The 26,776-nt window shown below is 43.9% G+C and overlaps 1 protein-coding gene across 2 annotated transcripts in view; it reads left to right on the forward strand.

Moving 5' to 3' along the window:
* fam53c (family with sequence similarity 53 member C) overlaps positions 1 to 26,776 on the forward strand; it is a 124,291-nt gene that overhangs the window by 20,830 nt on the left and 76,685 nt on the right. The window contains exons 1-2 of one of the 2 annotated variants that reach the window (XM_033029918.1): positions 19,477 to 19,642; positions 21,272 to 21,527. In XM_033029918.1, the coding sequence (XP_032885809.1) occupies positions 21,450 to 21,527 (78 nt within the window). In that variant the 5' untranslated portion in view covers positions 19,477 to 19,642; positions 21,272 to 21,449. Of the gene's footprint in view, positions 1 to 19,476; positions 19,643 to 21,271; positions 21,528 to 26,776 lie in introns of those variants that run through there. The other variant, XM_033029917.1, reaches the window with a different exon arrangement.

The raw sequence follows: 26,776 nt of genomic DNA on the forward strand, positions 1-26,776 counted from the left end.
AGAATAAATGCAGTGACCAATAGTTATCAGCTTCTATGTGGGGGCTGGTGGAAATTTGCTTTCTAAAATGTTCACATGCTCGCTATCAGTGAAAGAAACTGCCAGAGACCGTTTTTATTTGTTTATTGTATAGTTTAGCTGTGAGTTCCATTCCACAAAGAGCAATGGTTTTTCAAGAATTTAAATGCAACTGTGTCCAGATTAGTCCATTGAGACTTTTCTGTTGACTTTACCTGGTTACTTCTGTGGCCAATGTAAATGTTAAGACTGTCAGGTTCCAATTTATATATTTGAGTTTGGTGTCCATCACACTAGTGCAGTTGTTTAGTCTTAATAAAATATTAAAAAGAGCGACATTTATTACTTTCCCTGCAACCCCCTCCCCCCAGTGACCTGAAAAGAATAGGCCCTTGCCCTTTTTTTCTATCTGCACTGTCCCAGAAGCGATAACACTACATTATGCACTCTTTTATTTCTCACTTTTGCACTGATGTACCATTACACATGTAGAAATAAGGAACTGCAAATGCTGGTTTACAAAAAAAGACCAAAGTGCTGGAGTAACAGCAGGCCAGGCAGCAGCTCTGGAGAACATGGATAGATGACATTTTGGGACAGGTCCCTTCCTGAGACTGATTATGGGAGAGGGGGAGAGAAAGCTGGAAGAGAGGTAGAAGGGTCCTGACTTGAAACATCGCCGATCCACATTCCTCAGAATTGCTGCTTGACCCGCTGAATTACTCTGGCACTTTGTTTTTTTTTTACAATTATGCATGGCAAGTTTTGCCTGGGTAGCATACAAATAACTTTTTTCACTGCACACATGACAATAATAAAGCAATTCAAATTCCAGGTCAGGTTAGCAGCCAAACATTGCTCATAAGCAGTGTGGAATAGAACTGCAATGTTGTAGGATCTGTTGGGGTAATATAAAACTACTAAGTGTTCCACTGTGGAAAAAGCTACATTTTTAAAAATTCCTAAAAACAATCGGTGCTACCCTGCCCTTTTTTATGTGTCTGTGTAGGCTGAGAAAAATGTGCTTAAAGCAGATTTAGCTGCAGTCCATTAAGTGAAATGGCCAGGACTTGAGACGTTGAGCTATATGGAGAGGTTGGGCAGGCTAGGACTTTGTTTCTCGGAGCGTGGAGACTGAGGGGTGATCTTAGAGAGATGTGTTAAATCATGAAGGGAATAGGTAGAGTGAGAAGCACAGTGTCTTTTACCCAGGGTAGGGGAATCAAAAAGGGGAAAGGGGTAATAAAAGGGGTAACCTTTTCTCTGAGGGTGGTGAGTACATGGAATGAGCTGCCAAAGGAGGTACATTCAGAAAGTATTCCGACCCTTTCACTTTTTCAACATTTTGTTATGTTACAGCCTTATTCTAAAATGGATTAAATTCAATTTTTTAATCATCAATCTGCACACAATACTCAATAATAAAAAAGTGAAAACAGGTGTTTAGAAATTTTTGCAAAGTAATTAAAAAGAAATAACTGAAAAATCACATTTACCATAAGTATTCAAACCCTTTACTCAGTACAGGTGCACAACCTTTTATCCGAAAGCCTTGGGACCAGACACTTTTCGTAATTCAGAATTTGTCGGCCTTCGGAATGGAAATTTTTTAGCGTAGATTTTAATGGCTGGCTCAGTGGTAGAGTGCTCGGCTCATATCCGCAAGGTCGCGAGTTTGCGCCTTGATCCCGGCAGTTACTCGGTCGCGAGTTTGAGTCTTCAATGTCATTTTTTCTTGCAGAATAAATGTCTGTATGAAATGCAGTGTGTTGAATGAATTCCTGAATTTGTAAATGTGCCCGCAGCATTGAATCACTTCTCGCACTCATGTCACCCTAGCGGGGCTACATGCCCTTAGGCGGCCTAGCTCGGGGATTCTTGAATCCCCGAGCTAGGTCGCGAGTTTGCGCCTCGATCCTGGCAGTTACTCGGTCGCGAGTTTGAGTCTTCAATGTAGTTTTTTCTTGCAGAATAAATGTTTGTATGAAATGCAGTGTAGGAGAGGTGTACTGACTGTGTGGGCAGAACTTTGGAAGTGATTGCCCACCAGTCTAAAAAGCCGCTGTGTCTCCCTGTCCCTGGGATAGCAGAGGGCGATCAAACAGCACAATACCCCCCTCCCCCTCCAACTCCAGAGGAATCCGCTCCCCGATGGGCCGCTACGGCGACAAGTGGCAGTTTGCCCACAGCCCGAGCTGCGCCCCCTCATCCGCCACCCCAAGAACAAGACGTACCTTGCACACCATCAGCTTCTGCCCCTACGTGTTCCTCTGGAGTTGGGGCTGGGCTGGAGTTGCTGCTGGCTGTGGGTCTCTGGGATCTCCGTGCTTGTAGTGGGCCTGGGGGTCGGTGTCCCGATGAGGGGGCGCAGCTCGGGGAACGGCTTCTGGTGGTCCTGATGTCTCCGGCCAGTTTGCAGTTTTCCTCTGGAGTTGGAACGGGGCTGGGCTGCTGCTGGCTGTGGGTCTCTGGGATCTCCGTGCTTGCAGTGGGCCTGGGGGTCGGTGTCCCGTTGGTCCTGACGTCTCCGGTGACTGGCACTGACCTGCTGGTATTGCCGACGTGAAGACAGTGCAAAGCTCCCGCGCCGGTGCAATGAGCGGGGAGCTGGAGAGGGGAGGAAAGGGGTACACACATGGCCGGGAAGCAGAGGGGTGTAGGTGGGGTGAAACTGAAGGGAGCGACAATCTGCTGCTGCCTGCCCGCTGAGTTAAAAAGTTCCCACGCAAGACTCACGATACACTGTGTATCGTGAGTCTACCGTGGGAACTGTTTAACTCAGCAGGCAGGCAGCAGCATATTGTCAATTATTAACCCTCCCGCGCAATATACCCTCACCTTCTCTTTTATGAATGGGGATTTAGTTCCCCTTTCTTCGAGGACCGACCGGAGGTTCTGCTGTCACCTCTGCGGGCCGCCCTCGGTGAACGTTTTCAAGGACCTTTCTTCAAGGACCGAAAAAATGTCCGCTATTCGGAGGTTTTCGTTATTTGGATCTTCGGATAAAAGGTTGTGCACCTGTACTTTGTTGAGGCACCTTTGGCAGCGATTACAGCCTCGAGTCTTCTTGGGTATGGCGTCTCCTCCTCCCGGAGGAGGCGCTGTCCTGAACGGCTGCCTGTCCTGCAGCTGTCCGTTTTTTTCCCCTTCTTTTTTATTATTTTTAGTACGTTGAGTGTGTAGTCAGGGGGCCTAATCTTTTTATGTGTGGGGGGTGGTGGGGGGGAAGGGGGAAACTGCTTTTCGAGTCCCTACCTGGTCGGAGGGGTTGCCTTCCTCCGAGCAGCGACTTCGACCTGTCCTTGCGGCCTACCAGCGGGTCCTGGAGCGACGTTTCCTGAGGTGACCTGGCCAGAACATCGGCTTTGGCGGCGGCGCAGAACATCGGCTTTGGCGGCGGCGCAGCGCTGGAGCGCTATTGCGGAGCGGGCGATGCCTTTCCTGGGTCGCCGCGCTGGAACTCCAGTATGCTGGGACCGCCGATAAGAACATTGTGGAGCCGCGGTTCTGTGGAGCGGCCAGCTGCGACGCTGAACGTTACATCCCGGAGCCTGGGATCTCTTGCTGAGATCGCCAGTGTGCGGAGCTCCGTCCGGCGCGGTCTGTTGGCTTGGAAGCTGCGGTCTCCGGTGGGAAGGCGGTCGTTCCTGGCACCCCAAGCCGCTGGGGGTTCTCCCGACGCCGGAGCACCATCACCCGGAGAGAACATCGGGTGCCGTGGCGGCGACTGTGGAGGCCTCAATAGGCCCGACTTTGGGTGGACAAGAGGATGGGGACTGGACTTTGTGCCTTCCCCCACAGTGGGAATCACTGTGGGGGGATGTTTTTGTGTTGAACTTCTTTTTGAATGCTATGTTGTATTTTTATTAGTGTGCTGCAAGGACATCAGAATTTCCCCTGAATAAGGGGATTAATAAAGTTTAATCTAATCTAATCTATGACGCTACAAGCTTGGCACACCTGTATTTGGGTAATTTCTCCCATTCTCTGCAGAACCTCTCAAGCTCTGTCATGTTGGATCGGTAGTGTTGATGCAGCTATTTTCAGGTCCCTCCGGAGATGTTCGATCGAGTTCAAGTCAGGGCTCTGGCTGGGCCACTCAAGAACATTCACAGACTTGTCACAAAGCCACTCCTGTGTTGTCTTGGCTGTGTACTTAAGGTCGTGGTCCTGTTGGAAGGTGAATCTCCGCCCCAGTCTGAGGTCCAGAATGCTCTGGAGCAGGTTTTCATCAAGGATCTCTCTACTTTGCTCCATTTTTCTTTCCCTCGGTCCTGACTAGTCTCCCAGTTCCTGTCGCTGAAAAACATCCCCACAGCATGATGCTGCCACCACCATGCTTCAACGTGATGAGTGGCGCCTGGTTTCCTCCAGGCATGACACTTGGTATTCAGGCCAAAGAGTTCAACCTTGGTTTCATCAGACCACAGAATCTTATTTCTCATGGTCTGAGAGTCCTTTTGGCAAACTCCAAGGGGACTGTCATGTGCCTTTTACTGAGGAGTGGCTTCTGTCTGGCCACTCTACCATAAAGGCCTGATTGGTGGAATGCTGCAGATATAGTTGTTCTTCTGGAAGGTTCTCCCATCTCCACAGAAGAACTCTGGAGCTCTGTCAGAGTGACCAATCACCTCCCTGACCAAGGTCCTTCTCCCCCGATTGCTCAGTTTGGCTGGGCGGCCAGCTCTGAAGAGTCCTGGTGGTTCCAAAGTTCTCCCATTTAAGAATGACGGAGGCCATTGTGCTCTTCGGGACCTGTGCTCTTCGGAAATTGTTTTATACCCTTCCCCAGATCTGTGTCTCGACACAATCCTGTCTCAGGGGTCTACAGACAATTCCTTCGTCTTCATGGCTTGGTTTTTGCTCTGACATGCACTGTCAACTGTGGGATCTTACATAGACAGGCGTGTGCCTTTCCAAATCATGTCCAATCAATTTAATTTACCACTGGTGGACTCCAGTGAAGTTGTAGAAACATCTCAAGGATAATCAATGGAAACGGGATGAACCTAAGCTCAATTTTGAGTGTCATAGCAAAGGGTCTGAATACTTATGTAAATGTGATATTTCAGTTATTTATTTTTAATTACTTTGCAAAAAAATTCTAAACACCTGTTTTCGCCTCTTGCCATTGTGTGTAGATTGATGATTAAAAAAATGAATTTAATCCATTTTAAAATAAGGCTGTAACGTAACAAATGTGGAAAAAGTGGTCTGAATACTTTCTCAATGCACTGTAGTTGAGGCAGGTACTACAATAGCATTTGAAATACATCAATAGGAAAGATTTAGAGGGATATATGGGACAGACGTGCAAATGGGGCTAGTTTAGATGGGGCATCTTGGTTGGCAAGGACCAAAACTTGGGCCGAAGGGCCTGTTTTCATGACTCCATGTGAGATTTGTATTTTCAAACTATGGTCATTTAGTTAGAATCTTTTCATTTCAAATATTCTACGTGGTTGTACACTGTTTTACTGGCTTTCACCTTGGTATTAGGTTATGCCTTTTCATCCCATTTTTCTGCCCTGGTTGATATTATACATTTGAACCAAGTTTGTGCTAAGTTGCCCTGGGACACAATTCCTCAGATGTACTATCTCTTTGTACAAGGACTTTTTTATCAATCCATGTGGTTAACTTTTGGTTAATTTTGTGATTAGACTTTTTTAAATTATTAACTAGGTATGTCTATAGCTTCCACAGTAGGTTTCGAATTCAGGACTCTGGATTGTCATCTGATAATTTAATTGCTGCACTACCACTGTGCTGCTCTTTCCATAGCTGACCCTACATGGCTTTTTCCCATCTGCCATTGCCGACGCACCTATCCCAGACAATCTCCTCTCCCTCATGTTCCCCTCTGACAACTCTATCTTCCTAATTTGGTTCCATACACCACCTTCAGTTCTCTTTAGATTCCATCATCTGCAGCCCCTTGTTACCTCCAACCACATCCCAGCCTCTCTCCCCCACCCCCCTCTCTCCCATCTGACGCCATCCACTAAACCACTCCTCCTCACCTGGATCCACCTATCACTTGCCAGATTAATTTCCCCCCAACCACCCTTGTCTCTTTATACTGGTTACCTCCCCTCCACACTTTCAATCCAAATGAAGGGTCTTGACCTGAAATGTCGACAGTCTTTTTCCCTCCACAAGACGAGACGGTGATTGGTTTGCAGCTCAACTCACTTGATCTCTCTTCTTGTTTAAGAAGGAACTGCAGATGCTGGAAAAGTCAAAGGTAGACAAAAATGCTGGAGAAACTCAGTGAGTGATGAAATACTCTTTGTGATGGAATACACATCACCTATAATAACAAGCTAGAAATGTCACTAGTCCACATTACCACCAGGAACACAATGAAACAAGGCAGGTTGCTATTCCAATAGGCTGAGCCTATATGAAGTTATCCACATATTAGCAGATGCAGGCAACGTCGGATGCATCTAGAATGGGTGGCAAAAAGGCATTTGGCCCAGCTGTAAACAAGACTCTTTGCATGAAACTACTCTGCCAGAACAGTTTTATCTGTGCCAGAAAGGAAGTGCTGTTCCACAAGATATGAAGGACATTGTTATAGTCACATTTTTAAAAGAACAAAGTTGCCAGGTGTGACAGCATTCATTACTGCAGTTTATCCTATCTTAAGCATCATTTGAGCACACCCTACATGTGTTGTCATTGTAACCAGCACCTCTTTGGAGAGAGCATTTGGTTGAGTGTAGTGTGAGTTCTGAGCAGCGCAGTAAAAAATTGATGTTGTAGGAAAAAAAATCTGATGAACAAAGCCAGTGTGTCTTCATAGATCTTGCCATGTCCTCTGAACTTGCACATAGAAAAGAATTGTGCTGATTGCTGGCAGAGATCAGTTGGGCTCCAAAGCTCCTCAACATGATCAAGGTTTCTCCATGTCGACATGAAAGGTACCATTCAATTTGATGGCTCAAACTCCTCCCAGTTTCAGTATACACAGCAATCAAAACTAAGTTGATTTTCCAACCTGTTTTGGATCTGCCATGACCCCTTCCTTAATCATGTCTTTGGGACAATTTAGGACCAAATATCCCTTGAAACATGGTCAGATGGAAACATATTCAACCTCAGGCCTTGATGCAAAGACCAAATGCTCCTTTCCCAAGATGTGACAGAGATACTGTTGCTGTCCTTGCTGGGTTTGAGATTTCAATTTCCAAAGACAGTGCCACTGTCCCTGATTGGAATAGTTTTGCAGGTAGAGAAGAGCCCTTGCTGTGTGCGAGATGTGTCCTGTGTCAGTCAGGAGTCAATGGATAACTCAGACTTGTAATCTTAAGAGCCATAATCATTTAATATTGCCCTCTGATTGCTCCATTATGACGCTTTTAGTTAGCTGGTCTGGACTCTAGTACTGCAAATAAAGTATCTGCTGAGCAGTTGGTACTTTCCACTTTTTATTTACCCTGAAAAATTATCTTTGACGTTCTATTTTAGTGCAAATATACATTAATCCTAAAATCTTGCTGTTATCATCTTCAAATTGCCTTTTTGATAAATTGTATCACCATTATCTGTCATATGATGGGAACATTATTGCTTTTCAGTGTACAGTAGACTGTTCACAGATTATGTTATTACATTTTACCGTATATCAGTACATGCAGATTTATAATGTTTGAATTGTAGTTGTGAAGTTAGTTTCCGTTTTGAAATGTTTTATTTGATATCTTAGAAATATAAGATATGAAATATAAACTGACTGTACAATAGTTATGTGCCCTCTGTGGACATGGACTTTCTTAGACAAATTTATTACAGGTGCACAACCTTTTATCCGAAAGCCTTGGGACCAGACACTTTTCGTAATTCGGAATTTGTCGGTCTTCGGAATGGAATTTTTTTAGCGTAGATTTTAATGGCTGGCTCAGTGGTAGAGTGCTCGGCTCATATCCGCAAGGTCGCGAGTTTGCGCCTTGATCCCGGCAGTAAACTCGGTCGCGAGTTTGAGTCTTCAATGTAGTTTTTTCTTGCAGAATAAATGTTTGTATGAAATGCAGTGTAGGAGAGGTGTACTGACTGTGTGGGCAGAACTTTGGAAGTGATTGCCCACCAGTCTAAAAAGCCGCTGTGTCTCCCTGTCCCTGGGATAGCAGGGGGCGATCAAACAGCACAATACCCCCCTCCCCCTCCAGAGGATTCCGCTCCCCGATGGGCCGCTATGGCGACAAGTGGCAGTTTGCCCACAGCCCGAGCTGCGCCCCCTCATCCGCCACCCCAAGAACAAGACGTACCTTGCACACCATCAGCTTCTGCCCCTACGTGTTCCTCTGGAGTTGGAGCGGGGCTGGGCTGGAGCTGCTGCTGGCTGTGGGTCTCTGGGATCTCCGTGCTTGCAGTGGGCCTGGGGGTTGGTGTCCCGTTGGTCCTGACGTCTCCGGCCACCCCCCTGGACTGGAGCTGAGACTGGGAACTGTACCGCCCTTGCCCCCTCCCTCTGCAACAACAAACAACCCGACTCTCCTGCAAGGGCGGTACAGTTCCCGGAGGATGGCAGGTGGCCGGAGACGTCAAGACCAACAGGAACCCGCTCCCCGATGGGCCCCTACGACGCCCCGAGCTGCGCCCCGTCATCCGCAACCCAGGTTCCTCTGTAGTTGGAGCGGGGCTGGGCTGGGCTGCTGTTGGCTGTGGGTCTCTGGGATCTCCGTGCTTGCAGTGGGCCTGGGGGTCGGTGTCCCGATGAGGGGGCGCAGCTCGGGGAACGGCTTCTGGTGGTCCTGACGTCTCCGGCCAGTTTGCAGTTTTCCTCTGGAGTTGGAACGGGGCTGGGCTGCTGCTGGCTGTGGGTCTCTGGGATCTCCGTGCTTGCAGTGGGCCTGGGGGTCGGTGTCCCGTTGGTCCTGACGTCTCCGGTGACTGGCACCTTCCTGCTGCAATCGCCGACTTGAAGACAGTGCAAAGCCCCCGCGCCGGTGCAGAGGGGAGGGAAGGGGACACACACATGGCCGGGAAGCAGAGGGCTGTAGGTGGGGTGAAACTGAAGCGAGCGACAATCTGCTGCTGCCTGCCCCGCTGAGTTAAAAAGTTCCCACGCAAGACTCACGAAACACTGTGTATCGTGAGTCTACCGTGGGAACTTTTTAACTCAGCGGGCAGGCAGCAGCATATTGTCAATTATTAACCCTCCCGCGCAATATACCCTCACCTTCTTTTTTATGAATGGGGATTTAGTTCCCCTTTCTTCGAGGACCGACCGGAGGTTCCGCTGTCACCTCTGCGGGCCGCCCTCGGTGAACGTTTTCAAGGACCTTTCTTCAAGGACCGAAAAAATGGCCGCTATTCGGAGGTTTTCGTTATTTGGATCTTCGGATAAAAGGTTGTGCACCTGTATAATGATATGAATCGTGTAGTGACTTGGGAAGCAATAAGGAGTTGGCCAGTGTGTAGCTCCTTGGGACAAATTGAGAGTTGTTACTGAAAATACTGTCAATATTGATTTGACGGATTAGTTGTAGTGTTACAGGTTTAAATGAGATTTAATTAGAAATGTTGATGTAAGAATTTATAATGAAGAAAATGGTGCTACTGCTAAAAGTAATCTCATGGAGGAGAGATGTGCATCACATTCAGGCGGAGGAAATTAGTTTAACTTGGTATCATTTTTGGCACAGACATTGTGGGCCAAAGGGCCTGTTCTTGTACTCTACTGTTCTGTTTTGTTGTGCTGGTCCCAGGCCTATGCATCTCCAGTTGCATGAATTTGTGTAAATACCATTTCATCCATTTCTGAATGAGAATATACACGGCAGTACGAGTATTAGAGACTGATTTAACATCCTGATTTTAAACTGTTGACCATTGAGACTGCATGTGTGACGTGTAAGGAATAATACTACAGGAAACTCAAATGATTAAAATATTGTTTATAATGACTCCTTTTACGTATGAAATGATGCTGCTGGACGAGTAGCACATAGGTTTGTCTCTGGCGATACTGGTAGTGAGCTCTTCTGTGAGTAAGGTTGACTGGAGACACGTTTTCAATGTCCTCAAGTTATCTTTACCATTGTCACCTGATCTCAGTCAAACTGAGGGTGGAGCAGCAATTCAACTTTAAAGGATTTAATAACATACGAAGCTGGTTTGTGAATCTGGCATGACATTTGTTTTCCTCTTATTTTAGTTCAGAGATACAGCGCGGAAACAGAGCTTTCTGCGCCGACCAGCGATCCCCGCACATTAACATTATCCTATTCCCCACTAGGGACAATTTTTACATTTACCTAGCCAATTAACCTACACACCTGTACGTCTTTGGAGTGTGGGAGGAAGCCGAAGATTTCGGAGAAAACCCACGCAGGTCATGGGGAGAACGTACAAACAGCGTCCGTAGTCAGGACCGAACCTGGGTCTTCGGCGCTGCCTTCACCTCCACCGCTGTGCCACCGTGCCATCGTCTAACATTTTAAAGATTTGGGTGAAGGAGCATGACCTATAGAATAAAGCATCAAGGAGGCTATAAAATATTGCTTTGCTATTAGTGCAAGTGTGAATATCGACACAAAACTTGATGTTAAATATAGAACAATACAAACAATACCCTGGCGTGCATAATATGAGTTGATGGTAGATGTTGTACCCAACAGTTTCCTAGAATATGATCGCATTTGCCACGTGTCAGCATTAAACTACCTAAATGTTCTATAATTAATGAGCTGCCATTTATATTGGTTCTGCATGGAGGGACAGAGATGGAGTTTATGCCAGGCTCCACCTTACTGCCCATTGGGCTAGCCTTGCTAACCACTATTGCCTGACAACAAGTCCACAATGCTACTCAAAAGGCCATAATGCTACTCAATATACGACATGATCTCTGGAGTAGTTGGTATCACTGCTGAAAGTGTTGGTCATAAATCCACAGCCAGGAAGAGGAGGATATTCCTGGACACCTGAGTAATTCCGACAAACAGAGAGACATACTGCGTACCATTGTAACTAGTGAGGGGCCTCTCTCCTGACTGCCACAGAGTTATATACAACTCTTAATCGCAATGTGATTGTCACTATGATTGTCATTGTGTCACTTCTAAAGCTTTCTCATTAATAGTATGATGAGATTTTTCAATAATTTCAGGGAAAGTTTGGTGAACTTTGGTATGCAATCTAAGTCGAGGCTGATGGTTATTTCTGTAATCACACCAAAATTAAATGCCAATGGACCTTGCTACAATGCCAGGGACTATGCTTCAAAGCAATATTTATTTAATTTCATTATAACATCTATTAATACAAGCATTTTTTTCTTTTTGTAACTCTGTGCCCAAGTGCTTTTTCATTGTTTACTTTGCAGAATGAGGATGTTATGCTTTGTTTCTGAACTTGGTACATACAGTTCTGATTTTCTGGCTTCTATCCAGGTGTCTGTTGTGGGCTTAACTTTTTGTTGAGGAAGTAAATGGGCACCTTGGAGATAATGAGTCCAAACCAGGTGAGGGCTTTTATTCATTGGTGCTATGGTGGACATTCTGAAATTGCTCTGAAAATGTAGCGAAGGAACATTTGGAGTGCTATTGCAAATTCCAGGATTTTGATTTCTCAACTGTGATTAAACAATGATATATTTTCAAATCACCATGTTACATAATTTTGGAGCGGGATCTGAAGGGTAACCTCCCTTCTAGACTTCACTTGTTGAAATGCTGTCAATTAAGCCTTTGTGAGTTGCAGTAACGCAGTTTGTTGCTAGGCAAAGTTTGTTACATTATTCTTGGGTTAAGAATTATGTAGGCTTGATGCACTGATTGCGAGAGAAGTGCATAAATTTGGCCAATGGTGCGGTCCTCAGTGTTTGCTGGACCTACACTCACCCAGAAAGTAGCATGTGTTTAATCATCTTCTTGATTAGTGCAATCATTACGAATCTTTGGAATCTGGAACCACTGCATTAGCGTCGAGAGATGGACAAGAGTATTTAATTCTTGTTTACCGAAACAGAACAATGAAATTCCTGTTTGTTCATAAGTTCTAGGAACAGAATAAGGATATTCGCCCCATCAAGTCTACTCTACCATTCAATTATGGCTGATCTATCTCTAACCCCATTCTCCTACCCTCGCCCCATAACCACTGACACCCTTACTAATCAATAATCTGTCAATCTCCGCCTAAAGAATATCCATTGACTTTCAGTGACAACAAATTCCACAGATTCACCACCCTCTAGTCATTTGTCAAAATTCCTTTTAATCTCTTTTCTAAAGGTACGTCCTTTTATTCTGAGGCTATGGCCTCTGGTCCTAGCCTCTCCGACTAGTGCAAACATCCTCTCATTCACGGTATCAAGACCTTTCGCCATTTCGAGACTTCAATGTGGTGTCCCCTCATCCTTCCTAAGTACAGGCCCAATGCCTTTAATTGCTCATCATATGCTAACCCAATCATTCCTGGGATAATTCTTGTAAATCTCCTCTGGACCCTCTCTGATGCCAGCACATTCTTCCTCAAATGTGGGACCCAAATCTGCTCACAATACTCCATTTGCGGTCTGACCAGTGCCGAAAAGCCTCAGCGTTCCATCTTGTTTTTGTATTGTAAACCTCCAACATAAATGCTGGCATTGCATTTGCCTTCCTTACGACTGATTTAACTTGCAAATTAACTTTTTGGGAATCCTGCACCGGCACTTTTATATTCTCTCCCCATTTAGAAAATGGTCTACGCCATTATTCCTACTACATGACTCCCACACTTTGCTGCACGTTATTCCATCAGCCACTGCTCAGCCCACCCTCCCAACCTGTCCAGGTCTTCTGCAGAGTCCCACCTTTCTCTACACTACCTGCCCTTCCACCTATCTATATGTCATCTGCAAACTCGGCCACAAAGTCTTTAATTCCCTCATCCAAACCATTTATATGCACCGTGAAGAATAGCGGCCCCAGCACCGACTCCTGTGGAACACCGCTAGTCACTGGCAGCCAACCTGAAAAAGCCCCCCCTTTATCACCACTCTCTGTCTTCTGCCATCCAGCTTTCCAGCCAACCTGCTATCCGTGCTAGTATCTTCCCTCTGATACCATGGGCTCTCATTTTCTTTAGCAGCCTCATGTGCAGCACCTTATCAAAGGCCTTCTGAAAATCCAGGTAAACCGCATCCACTAACTCTCCTTTGTCTATCCAACTATTTACTTCCTCAAAAAATTCCAACAGGTTTGTCAGGAAAGATATCCTTTCACAAAACCTCATTGATTTTGGCCTATTTTATCGTGTGCTTCTAAGTACTCAAACCTCACCTTTTATAATAGACTAAAATCTTATCAACAACCGAAGTCAGGCAAACTGGCCTATAGTTTTCACTCTTCTGCCTCACTCCCTTCTTGAACAGCGGCGTAATAGTTGCAATTTCCCAATCGTCTCCTTTAGACTCCCATCGGGCATTTTTACCCTTCCAGTTTCTCTGCTCTACCCACAAGGATCCTATAGCTAAGGATTCTATTCCTTACCAGAAGTGCTACCCTTCTACCTCTGCCCACCTGTCTGTCTTTTCTATAGGACGTGGAACCTTTGATATTCAGCAGCCAGCTCCGATCCTCTCTCAGCCACGTCTCCGTAATGCCCACAACGCCGTACCTACCAATTTCTAACTGCACTATAACCTCATCCACTCTGTTTCGTACACTGCGTGTGGTTTACTGCAGCTTAACAGGCCCATAAATGCAATAACATAGAGATAACAAATAATGATAAAAAATACAATAAATGAATGACCATAATTCTATATAGCCATAATAATGCAAAAACTAAAGTTCACTGTGCATTGAAAGGCAGTCCATAGAAGATAATAGTTGCTGAGGTTTTGTGTAGTGTCCAAGAGCCTGATGGTTGCTGGGAAGAAGCCGTTCTTAAACCTGGTGATCATGTTCCTCAGGCTCCTGTATCATCTATATGATGGTTAGAGTGAAAACAAGAGTGTGACCAGGATCTTTGATATCGGCTGCCTTTTTTGAGGCAGTGTCTCCTATTGTTTCCTGCATTGGAAGGGCAGCGTTGACCGACCGCTCTTTGTCGCCTCCTTCGTTCTAGGGTGTTCAAGTTGCCGAAGCAGGCCGTGATGCAACTGGTCAGTCTTCTCTCTGCTGTGCACCTATAGAAGTTCAATAGAGTATTCATCAACGTATCAAATCTCCTCAATGTTCCAAGAAATTAGAGGCATTGATGTGCTTTCTTTGTGATGCATCAATGTGCTAATTGTAAAGAAAGAACACAAGAAAGTAAGGACAGTTACATGCTCCCTGACCCGTTAATACTGCCCCGTCATTGAATATTGTTGTGGATCAACTCTGACCCAGATTTCAACTCATCTTCTGTGCCAGTTACACATAATAAAAAGTTCCCGTTGAATGGCTTCCCTTGCGATAATGGTTACATATTCCTGATTAATTTTGTTGAGTAAAAAGAGCAAGGTGGTTTTGTTTTCTGTCGGTGATGCCCTTGCACAGCACCGGTAATACATGTTGTCTGCCACTTATCATCCAGGATCTGAATATTTTCTACATTTTCTTTGCATTGTGCCTCAATTTCTGAGGAGGTGCAGATAGAATAGAATGTTGCTTTGACCATTGGATGGAAGGAAAGTCTCTGTTAAATATAAAGGATTGGCCATAGATAACCATTGTGATGACCACTGTTTGAATTGATTATTTTTGATTAATCACTCCAATCTTCCTTCAAGTGAGGTACATACCCAACTAGTCGGTAGAATTTCCTGCTGTTGAACTTCACTTTTACAGAGGTCCTTTGATATCACATTGGATGAAATCCTTCCTTGAAATTTAGAGATTTGTTTGATATCAATTCTTTTAACCACGTTTTGACCAAGACTATGGAAAATTTCTAGTTCTGGTTCAATGTAAGCTACAGATTGTTTATAAATGCAGCTTCAGCGTCTTTGTTATTAAGGCTGGTAATTGGATGCACGTGATTTATAATGGAGGTCCACCCTGGCAGCTATGTCATCAGGTCTACAGGAACCTGGTGATAGCCATTGAAGTCCTTCCCAAAGTACTGCTTTAGCCTTGCCAACCTCTTTCCTGGCTATCTTCAACATGAAAGAGCACTGTTTTGCGAGCTGTGAGAGGACAGCAGGTCATCATAGTGAGCTAGAGGTTTCCTTGTTGTTGATTGACTTATTGCAAGATGTCCAAACACCTATGTTGTTGATTGCTGAGGCCATTGTTTCTTGACTGTTTTGTCTGTCCTGTAAGGGTCAATCTGCCCTGAGAGTGAGAGAATTTAATTGGGAAGTTAGTTGCCGTCTATGATTTTTGCAAGTATTATCTTTGTTAGGTATAACTAATCTTTGGTACGGTTTCCCAGATATTAACTTTGCAGGGCCAAATATATTTTTGTCATGTCCATTTTTCAGGTTTTGATTTTAGCTTGTTTTGATAAAACTAGTCTATTTCAGAGGGCAGTAAAGCCAAACATGTTATCCTGCAACAGCAGTCACACAAGCCAGTCGGTATATGGGTAACCAATTTATTTTCCGGACGCATTTTTGTGATCCATGGGGGCTTTTAATGATAGTTCAGTAATCACTTAATCATACTGCTTCAAGGTTTTTTTTCTTTTTATTAAAAAAAAGGTTTAATTAATTAAATTGAAATTCCTCAGCTTTCAGCAAGCATTTGAGCTTGTTTTTGCAGGTCATTAATTGTTCAGAGGCAAAACCAAATCATTAAGTTTCCCTTTGAACCATGTTTGGATACTTCGGATTGGCCTTCCAGGCCCTGAGTTTGTAATTGGTCCAGCCTTGATCATTGATGTTTATTGCATCAATGCATGCTTTCCTTTTTTTACGTTTTCTAATCAATACTGATGATTTACTCCTCGGTTTGATTAGAATGCATGATTTAAACTTGAAGAGAGATTGGATGATGAAGTGAGAGATTGAGTGAGACATTGGCTTTTCTGATCAAGTTCTTGTGTTGTAATTCAAATATATCTGTCTAGCATGACAATGTGAGTTGTGTAAGTTATAATGTTAGAGCAGTCATGGTGGAGAAAACTAGTCCTACCGTGGAATTTTTCTTATTGTGATTTGGACCAATGTCTCTAGTTTTGCATTGTTTAGTCTTTAGTCCTGTTTTTTTCTGTGTCTTGTAAAATTTGTGTAATTTACGTGTGATTTATGTTTTCATGTGTTGTCTGAGTCCATGTGTCTGTAATGCTGTTCCAAGCAAGATTTTCATCGTAACTGTAGCTCATATTTGCACAATAGACTTGACTTAGCCAGAGAAGGTTATTGGCCAGGGCCCAATGTGTAAAGCCTGTCACTGGTAATCTGTCCAATATCATTGGTTTTGTTCTATTTTATTTCCAATGGTATTATAAATTGAGTAATTTTACACATGATGTGTTGAAAGAAGGGAGGAATATTTAGTTCTGCAATTAATTATTCTATCTGGGTGGAAAAGCTACACTCAAAATGTCTGTTAGTCTTTTCAATCTCTTTTGAAAGTTTCTGGTTTGTCTGTGTTCTGTCTGCAAATGTTCTCATAAACATAGTGTCATGCCGCTTGTCGAAATGTTCAACAGTCAGGGGAGAATCCTTTCATGTTGAAGGGCGGAGTTCTCGCTCTTCTCACTTTATCTCCCTTTGACGATTTCCCAGAAATACCTGCAAAAAAGTAACCTGGTGCATAGCAGTCGGCAGGGGTTTTGCATTTGGCTGTGATTCCAAACTGTTTTGTGTGTAACGGAAAGATCAGCAAATGCAGTTAGGATCTTATGGTTGCTCTGAACGTTGGCCTCAATGTTCAGGCTGCAGGCAACACTCTGTGTGGTACAAGACCAGCTTGTTCTTAGATGCCATAATGTTCAGAGTAATGGTTTGAAGGATGGGCCACTCCGTAGTTATGTTATGCACAACAACATATATCCCTATATACTTTCCAACGTTGCTGGCTGTTTTCCCTAGGTTTGGCCAAGCAATAACCATTACTTCATGCTAAATTTGAGGAATTTGGCTATTCTCCACCATATTAGCTCAGAAGGAACTTTTAAGCACTTGGCCTGCAATGGTAGAGTAGGTCTGGAAGGATGCCTCTTTCCATTGCAGTTAGACCAGTCCAAAGATTCATTTGAAGAAAGGATCCCAGGAGTTTGGATGTTTCTATATGATGGACTTCTATAGTTTTTACTTTGAAAGGGATTTAAGGCACACTGACATCAGCTCCTGTGAATGATAGGATATTTCTGTTAAGTGTAGACTGCAGTCATATTGAACATAGTTCATTATCTCAGTGTTTCACTTTGATCACGAGAAATACTCACGTCAGTGTTATTTTTTTGGGGTAAATAAAGTCCAATGTGATCCAATGCTTGCCCACCTGGGTGTGACACATGGCTGCATCTTGATTTTTGTATTCATCTGCAAAAACTGTTGCAAAGATCAGGAGTCATGTGAACATGTGCAAGAGCCCACCAGATTAAATTGGGGTTCCAGCATGAAGTGCTCTGCACGTTGCCTACGGTAGGACTTGCCAATGGTTGAATATATGCAGCACATCCCAAATGTGTGTGCCTTAAACTGAATTTCACCATGCTTGCCACCACGGCAAACCTAACATAGATATAAATACAAGAATTACTGTGGTCTTTGATGGTGCTCTCCCAGATGGTCATTATGATAGTCAATAGTCAATCAATAGTCTGATTTATTTGTCACATACACAATAAAGTGCAGTGAAATGAACTTGCCAGCAGCGGTACAATAAAAAAGAACACACAATACACAATAAAAATTTAACACTAACATCCACCACAGCATTCATCACTGTGGTGGAAGGCACAATGTTCAGTCAGTCCTCCTCCATTTTCCCCCGTGGTTGGGACCCCAAACCAGTCACCGCTGCGGGCGGCCAGATGTACAGGCAAGGTAAGTCCCGAATCGGTGCTTCCCTACCGGAGTCCGCGGCTTCGAGATGATGTAGGCCGCGAGCCGGTGGTCGAAGATCTAAGTCCCCACCGTGCCCGCGGTTAGAAGCACCGCAGACAGCGGCTTCAAGATGATGTAGGCCGCGGGCCGGTGGTCAGAGCTCTTCTCCTCCGGGGTCCCCAACAAGGGATCCCAGGCTCCGGACGCCGCGCCAGCTGGAAGCTTCGCAGACCGCGACTTCAGGCTGTAATAGTCCGCGGGCCAGCGATCGGAGCACTCCCTTCTGGTGACCCCCGGCGAGGGCTCGCCCGCTCCGCGATGAAAGGTTCACGTGCGCCCGCCGCTGAAGCTCCGGGAAAGGCCGCTCCAATCCATACTGTTAGGCCGCGAGGGAGGCGATATGGAAAAAGTCGCCTCTCCGTGGAGGAGGCGACCAAAAGCGGTTCCCCCCCCTTACCCCCCCTCACCACCCCCCACACAAGACACACCGAGAGACATTAAAACACACATTTGGACATACTAAAAAAACAAAAAAAGTAGAAGTGACTAACACGCTGCTGGCAGGGCAGCCGTCTCGCAGCGCCCCCACTGACCAATCGACATGATAAACATGCCATGAGATTAACATCTCAAAGCTCCATGTATAGATTTAATGAATCTCCCACCTCATACTCTCAGAAATCGTTATCGTCATCCTCAAGAGCTGTCGAATATGAAGCTGCAGTAGTTTGACAAAAAGCTTTAAGACCCTGTCCTGACTAAACATCTCTGGCTCATCAATAAAGCCTCTCACATTTGTCCTATGATTTAAAATGGAGAAGGATCTAAATTAAATATGCACAACATATGTCTGCTCGGATCATTTGATGCACACATGATATATAAGCAGTACCACAGGATGTAACTGTGTCAACGTTATCAAACTGCATTAAAAAACCACATTGTGCTCTGTAAATTTGACACTGGTGTTACAGAGAAGCAATCTCTCACCTTGAGTATTAGACGTGTCCTGTAACCTCAAGCTGTAGTTGTTGCTATGTCAGCATTGCAAAAGTAAAATACTTGCCTTCTCACAAAAACTAAACAGTAGAGCCGTTGCTTAGTTGTCACTGTTTGAACACTGGAATCAGCTAGCTGCACCCTGCTCAATTTATGAGCTTTGCCTTTGAGCAAATTCAAGAAAGGGACTCCAATAGTAATTTACAGTATAATTATCTGCTCCTTTTTTAAGAGCATCATTCTTGCACGTATGAATAAGTAAGTCAAAACATGAACCTACAAATGCTGGTTAATACACAATGGTACACAAGGTGGTGGAGAAACTCAGTGGGTCAGGCAGCATCTCTGGAGAACATGGATCGATGACGTTTCAGGTCGAGACCCTTTTTCAACATGCATAGGTGACTTTGTGGGTCTCGATCCAAAATGTCGCCTATCCATGTTCTGCAGAGATGCTGCCTGACCCGCTGAGTTACGCCAGCACTGTGTGTCCTTTTGTGAACAAGTAAGTGATTTGATTCTAACATTTTAACAGAATCAAAGGAAGCAACTAGAATATAAACAGGAGACTCGAGATGGAATCTGGAGCAAAAAAACAAACTGGTGGAGGAACTCAGTGGATCGAGCAGCATCTGTTAGAGTAGAAGGAATTGCCGATGTTTTGGTCTGAGATCCTGCATCAGGACTGGATTGAAAGGGAAGGTAGGTGGTATAAATTGGAGTGGAGTTGGGGAATGAGATGGGGCGATAGGTGATTGGTAGACCAAGGAGAGAGGGACGATGGGCAGAAGGAGCCAGGTGAGGGAGGGAGGGGTTGGGGTGGAGTTGGGATACAGAAACAGGAAGCAGACTATGAGAATAAGGGCAGATGAAGACAGGTGGAGGGTAGGGGAGAATGATAAGCAGGGATGCAAAGCTGGAATATGAGAAGTAAGATGAGGGGTGAGAGATGAAGGGCAGATGAAACTGGATGAGGGAAGATATGCAGTGATCTAGTGGGTGACTGGTTTGTAGAGCATCTGCACTTTATTTGCAGTGGTCATGTGATACTCCTGGTTGCATGCCTTTTCAACTCCCCTTCTCTGTGGCCCAATGCAAACTAGGAGAACGACACCTCATTCCACCAGGGTATAAAACCAATGGCGTGAATATTGAATTTTCAAGTTTCTGGTAATCCTTGTCTTCTGCGTTCTCTCCTCTCCTTCAGATCTTTCGCCAGAGGGTGGTGAATCAGTGGAATTCATTGCCACAGATGGCTGTGGAGGTCAAATCAGTGGTTAATTTTAAGGCGGAGATTGACATAATCTTGATCTGTAAGGGTGTCAAGGGTTATGGGGAGAAGGCAGGTTAATGAGATTGAGAAGGAAAGATAGATCAGCCATGGTTGAATGGCGGAGTAGACGCGATGGGCCGAAGGGCCTACTTTTGCCCCTATGACTTATGAACTTTTGAGATCTACTTCAGTCCTCCCATTTTTGTTCTCTCTCTCTTCTATCCCCTCCCCTTTCCCTCCAAGTTCCATCCATCTACCACACATCTCCAACTGTATCCATCCTCCATTTGGATCCATCTGCCATTCATCTCTCCCATAATTGTTCACATTATCACCATATAAGATTTTACCCTGGTAGCCTTTAAGTCCCTGTTTGTCACCCTCCAGGCTCTCTCCACTTACATCCTCCATCTCATTCCCCCACCTGGCACCATTTGTCTTTTTTACTTGCCTTTTTCCACCTTCCTACCTGCCTCTGTATCCCAACTCTACCCTACCTCCTCCCTATCTGACTTCTACTGCTCATCATTCCTCGCCCCTTTTCGATCTACTTGGCAACAGCTGGCCAGTGTCTTACTCCTCCGCATTTTTACACGGCCGATCTTTTCTCCCCAAACTAAGTCGTGGCACAGGATCACAACCAAAAACAAAACCAATTCCTCCCTCTCCTCTCCATAGGTGTGTTACTTGACCCACATTTTGGTCTATGCTGAAATAGAATGTAAATATAGTGGATTTGAATTAAAAATCTGGTCACTTGCAATTTTGATATGCTTTGCCACATGTCTGCCTGGGAAGTTTATAATTTGGTACAATTTATTTATATGTTCTCTGCTTGTAATGTCAGGATGCATGTCATGCATGGTACAGTCCATAGATGTTCACATTTTCTTGCATTACAGTAGTGACAGCTGTGATATCCAGTATAAACATTACTGCCTGCAACAGGAATGGCCCTAAATTTGTCATTGGTAGAGGGTATTTGTGGATAATATAGCCCCTCTAAATCAGGGCTGTCTCTTTTTAACAAAAACAACTTTTTCAATGCTCTTTTGCAGGCAATGTAAAGATTGGATTAAGGAATGTACCAGTGCTTTGCCTCACATGTAAGATGACCACCACTCTATAAGTTCTACATCCCTGGAACACAAAACATGGTGGAATGAAAGTATAGGCGTTGCTGAGGGAAGAGCGCAGTCGCTTTCACAGCACGTGAGGAAAGGCTGGAAGGTTACCATGGTAACTGTCATCACAGAACAACTACAGAAACAGAGTTTGGATGACCTGGCTTGTAAGGTCTTCAATATTAACCTGGTAAGAGGACAGTCTGCAACAGCCGCAGTCTTGTGTCTTGCTATGTCTGTCTGTGTGTGCGTATTTTTCCACTACTGCTTCTTTATCTTGGAGTCAGACATGCAATACATTGAGAATTTTGTAAACAGGGCTCCTCTGTGGTAGGAAAGCAGTGATCCAGGCCACATTGCAACAAGTGACTGCTAGTGGTATGCATAGTGCTGCTTGTCAGTTCCACTTTAAAACTGAAAAAAAATCTGTCGACTAAATATTCTGCAAGTTGTATGTGTGCACTGGAGTCCTCTTGAATGCAGTGACAGCTCTCACTCCAGAATTCCCCAATTGGAAAACTTTCTGCACTATTCTACAATCAAGTAAAGAACTTCCAATTCTGTGCATATGTGGTAACTTGCATTGTGAATCATGGCATCACTGTGTTTTACAGCAAGCTAATGAAGCTTGATCTGTCGAGTTGGAAATACGAAGGAATATTGATTTATCTCCTTTTGCATAACTTTTTATTTTCTAATCCCTCATCTCCTTAGTCATGATATCCTGTTTCTTAGTCCTCTAATATTCGCACCCTATATATGTTGAGAATGGTTTTCCCTGTAACCTGTATATTTGTATGGGTTATAAATAATGACCCATTTTCCAATTGGTAAACTTCACTTCTAAACTGGTGAAGATGGATAACTTGAAACACTTTAATGTGAAGCAGTTATTTTGACAACTTGTTCACTGCTCTGTAAAATGGACATGCACTCGTCTGTGTCGAGCAGTGGCTTTGCAATTTCCTCTGTGGGATATTTTTTGCCTGCCCACTGTCAATGTTGATGCCCAAAAATAATGAACCACTCTGGTGGACTCCTGCCCTAACTATTTTCAGGCAGTGTCGGTTCTTAAACCACAGCCATGGTGCTCAATTATTTTTCAGTTCATATTCAGCATTACAGATTGTGCAAGGAAGTCAATGATTAAAGAACTGCATAAATCTGGTTTCCTTGGATCCTTAACAGCCTCTCTTTAAAGGTTACCCTGTTTGATCTTTCCTTCCTTTCCTGCATTAATAAGCTTTTAGTGATGGCAATCGTTCAGCTTCTCGCTGAGGCTGGACTTCTTATCTGTGGAGCATGACCTGTTGGTAAAACACTTTCACCAAGGGATATACTTGGCCTGGACTGCAAAGCACAGTCTCGTGATGATTTATTATCCACATGGTAAATGTATACTTAAAGACTGAAGTTGTACATGTTTTAGTATTTGTTTTCTTATTGGATGAGAAAGATGAAATGGTGAGGAGTTATATTTTTATATTGTGCATTCAGCATTTTGTAAATGTTAATCCTAATATGGATTAATTAAAGATTTGTGGCTTCCTTTGAAATGCTATAGTGTGATATTTTCCTTTTATTATATTCAGTAATAGAAAGTTATCTAATTTGTATCTGCCCACAAACATAATACTATATTGACATGATCCTAGTCATTTATTTGAGCGCAAAGCCACTGTCTTACTCGTTTGCCAAGTCAGATTTTCTGTACAAAATGACACTAAATGAGTTTAGTTGCTGCATATGTAATTACATGCACCGATTTGCTTCAGAACTGAGAAACAGACTCATATAGCATGGAAACTAGCCCTTCTTTGGCAGAAGGAGCCAACTCGTTCAGCTAGATTTTCTAGCTGAGCTAGTCCCATCTGACTGCATTTGATCCATATGCCTCTAACATTTACAATCTGTATCCCTATCTAAATGTATTTTAAACATCATTGTAACACCTCTACAGCTTCCTCTAGCAATCCTTCCATAAATGCACCACCTTTTGTGTGTGGAAAATTTCCCTCGGGTCTCTTTTAAATCTCACCTTAAACCTCTGCCCCCTGTAGTTCTAGATTTCTCTATCCAGGGGAAAAGACTGATCATTCCTCTTATTTATGTCTCTCATGATTTAGTATAAGGTCACCACTGAGACTTCGGGGGGAAAAAAGCTGCTCCAGCCTCTCCTGATAACAAAAACCCTCAAGTCCTGGCAGAATGTTTTCTGCACCTCTTCCGGGTTAATTACATTGTTCTTATAGTAGGTAAAGAATTGCACTCTGTGCTCCAAATGCGGTCCCACCATTGTTGTGTACAACCGTAACATGATATACAACATAGAACAGTGCAGCACAAGAACAGGCCCTTCGATCCACGATGTCTGTGCCAAAAATGATTACAAGACCTTGCCTTACCTGCCTGCACATGATCCATATCTTTCTATTCCCTGCATAGCCATATGTCTATCCAAAGGTCTCTGAAAAGCCACTATCATATCTGCCACAACCACCACCCCCAACAATGGGTTTCAGGCAAAAAACTTGCCTCGCACGTCACCTTTAAACTTTGCCCCTCTCACCTTAACTATGCCCTCTAGTATTTGAGTGGTTTGAATTCCTGCACTCAATACTCTTACCAAGGCAAAAGTGGTAGCTAGACGCCTTCTTCACTACCCTGTGTACCTATATCTCCACTTTCAGGGAATTATGTACCTGTAACCCCAGGTCTCTCCTCTTCTGCACTCTTGAGGGCTCAACCAAGTACTGTGCAAGCCCTGCCCAGGTTTGACTCGCCAGAATACATCACTCACACTTGTCAGTTAAATTCCATCTGCCATTCCTTGACCTACTTCCCTAGTTAATCCAGAGTCTGGAATTCATTGCCACAGGCAGCTGTGGAGGCCAAGTGATTAGGTCGGGATTGATGGATTCTTCATTACTAAGGGCATCAAAGGTTGCGGTGAGAAGGCTGGAGAATGGGGTTCAGAGGGAAAAGTAAATCGGCCGTGATCAAATGGCGGAGCAGACTCGATGGGCGGAATGGGGTAATTTTGCTCCTATGTCTTAAGGTCTTACTTTTTTGTAAACTTGCATAACCTTTCTCGGTGTCCCCAATACCATCGATTTTTCGTGTAATCTACAAATTTCCTCACCACTTTACATTGTCATCTAAACTGTTAGTATAATATAATAAACAACAGTGGACCCAACACACCACTAATCTCCAATCGGTAAAACGTCCCTCCACTTCAACTCTCTCACTCTTTTCACCAATCCAATTTTGAATCCAGCTCACACTGGATCCCATGTGATTTAATCTTTCGGACGAGCCCACAATGCGGTTCCTTGTCAAAGGCCTTGCTGTAGTCCACGTAGACAATGTCTACCACCCTACCCTTGTTGGACCTCTTGGTGAGGTCTTCAAAAACATCTCTTATCAAAGTTGGAGACCTGTGGCTGTTCTTCATGCAAGAAGGCAAAAATCGCCTATACTGATGTTAATGGCGAGTGAAGTCTGTCTTTACGGCAGATTAGGTAGAGCTTTTGACACTGAATCTACAATTTTCTCACACTGAAAATGGAAGATGGTGGGGTTTTAAAATAATTAGTACAGAAAACTTTTATCCTATCCCTGGCTTTTCTGAGTCTGTGTTATGCAATCCATATTACCTTATTCTGCACAGGGTTTTGTTGAAATATTTAAAAAAATGTTAAAGCTTTAGTGCTGATATTCAATCATGTGTTTAATTAGTTGGCCAAAATGGACGCTAACATAATAATAACTCCCTCAAGTAATATTTTCACGTTAGAGCAGTCCACGTGAATAAAAACGACACACAGCAGAAAAAAATCAATTTCTGAATATATCAGTCCTTTATGGTGCTGTTAATCCATTTGAACTTCCTCCCTTGATATGAATCTCTTTATCATTATAACCCTCTATTCCCTTCTTTCTCATATACTTGTCCAGAATCGTACTCGTTCCAACTTCTTCTGGTAGTGAATTTCAGATTCTCGCCACTCTGAGTGATGCATTTTCTTTTGAATTTCCCAGTGAATTTTTGATGACAGTCCTGTATTAGTTGTTCAAGGCAGAAGTTGGCTTCCAGTTATTTTGTTATCCGCAAGTGAAAATATTTTCTCCATATGCTTTCTTTCTTAACCTTTCCTTTCAAAAAGAACAGTTAGGTCAATATTCCTTTGCTGTCATTCATCTTTTGCTAATATGTGTATTGCACAGAAACATAGAAAATAGGCGCAGGAGTAGGCCATTTGGTTAATCATATAAAATTAGTACCCCGTTCCTGCTTTTCCCCCATATCCCTTGATTCCTTTAGCCCCAAGTGCTAAATCTAACATGTCGATGTTTAGAACCAAAAGCTGGTGCACATCTAAAACGGTGATTGGAAGAGAAAGCTAGTTCCACTTTAAATCAAAGGGGGGTACAATTTAGTGGACCTGTTCAAAGGGGGAAATGGATAAAGCGCATTTTACAATTTTCTTAGTAAGGAGAAAATATATGTGTTTGGGATTCCATTTATATTTAACTCACATTTTGAAAAATTGCTTTGGGACTAATTATTGAGGTCAATAATTTGAGTCTTAGAGAGATACTGTTCAAAAGCAGTCCTTTGGTTCAGAATCTGCACCAGCCATCAACCAACCATTTACGCTGATCCTACATTAATCATGTTTTAATTCTCCCCATATTCTAATCAACTCATCCCAAATTCTGCCACTGGCCTCTGCACTCGTGGCAATTTTCAGTGATCCATTAACCTGCCATGCAGCAAATGTTTGGGATATGGGAGGAAACTGGAGCACTTGGCAGACCCAACACGGTTACAGAGGGAATATGCAAACTGCACACAGAAAACCCCGCAGGTCAGGATTGAATCTGTATCTCAGGTGCTGTGGGGCAGCGGTTCTACTAGCTGCATCACGCTGCCACTCATTAGTACTATTGTTTTTAATCGTTCAAATGAAAAGAGTATTGCACTGAATTGGCTTTACATTGTTTGGCCTGTCCATTAGAGTACTTTAGAAAATATTGTGGTTTACTACCTCGATCTTTTCCTCTCATTGCTTCAGCTGCATGCTAACCTTTGCGGGCTCTAAACACCAACTTGTGATTTCTCCCCTTGTTGAGGGAAATTAGTTACAATTCAAGCTCTTGCAATATGTATGTGGGAAATGTATGTCTCCTTTGTGTTCATTATTCTGTGGCGCCTCTTCCTCTGTCACAATTGATCCTTGATGCAGATGTCACTTAAAGGGCCTGTCCCACTCGGCGAATTTTTTCGGCGACATCATTAACTGACGTATCAGATCACCGAAAAAGTCGCAGCGTGATGCGGCGTTATGACGTATTGACGCGTTTTTTCAACGTCGCAACATTTTTTTTGTCGCCACTGGACTTTGAAACGTTCAAAATCTTTCGGCGACCCTG

This window comes from Amblyraja radiata, chromosome 11 (assembly GCF_010909765.2).
Source record: "Amblyraja radiata isolate CabotCenter1 chromosome 11, sAmbRad1.1.pri, whole genome shotgun sequence".
Lineage (NCBI taxonomy): Eukaryota > Metazoa > Chordata > Chondrichthyes > Rajiformes > Rajidae > Amblyraja > Amblyraja radiata.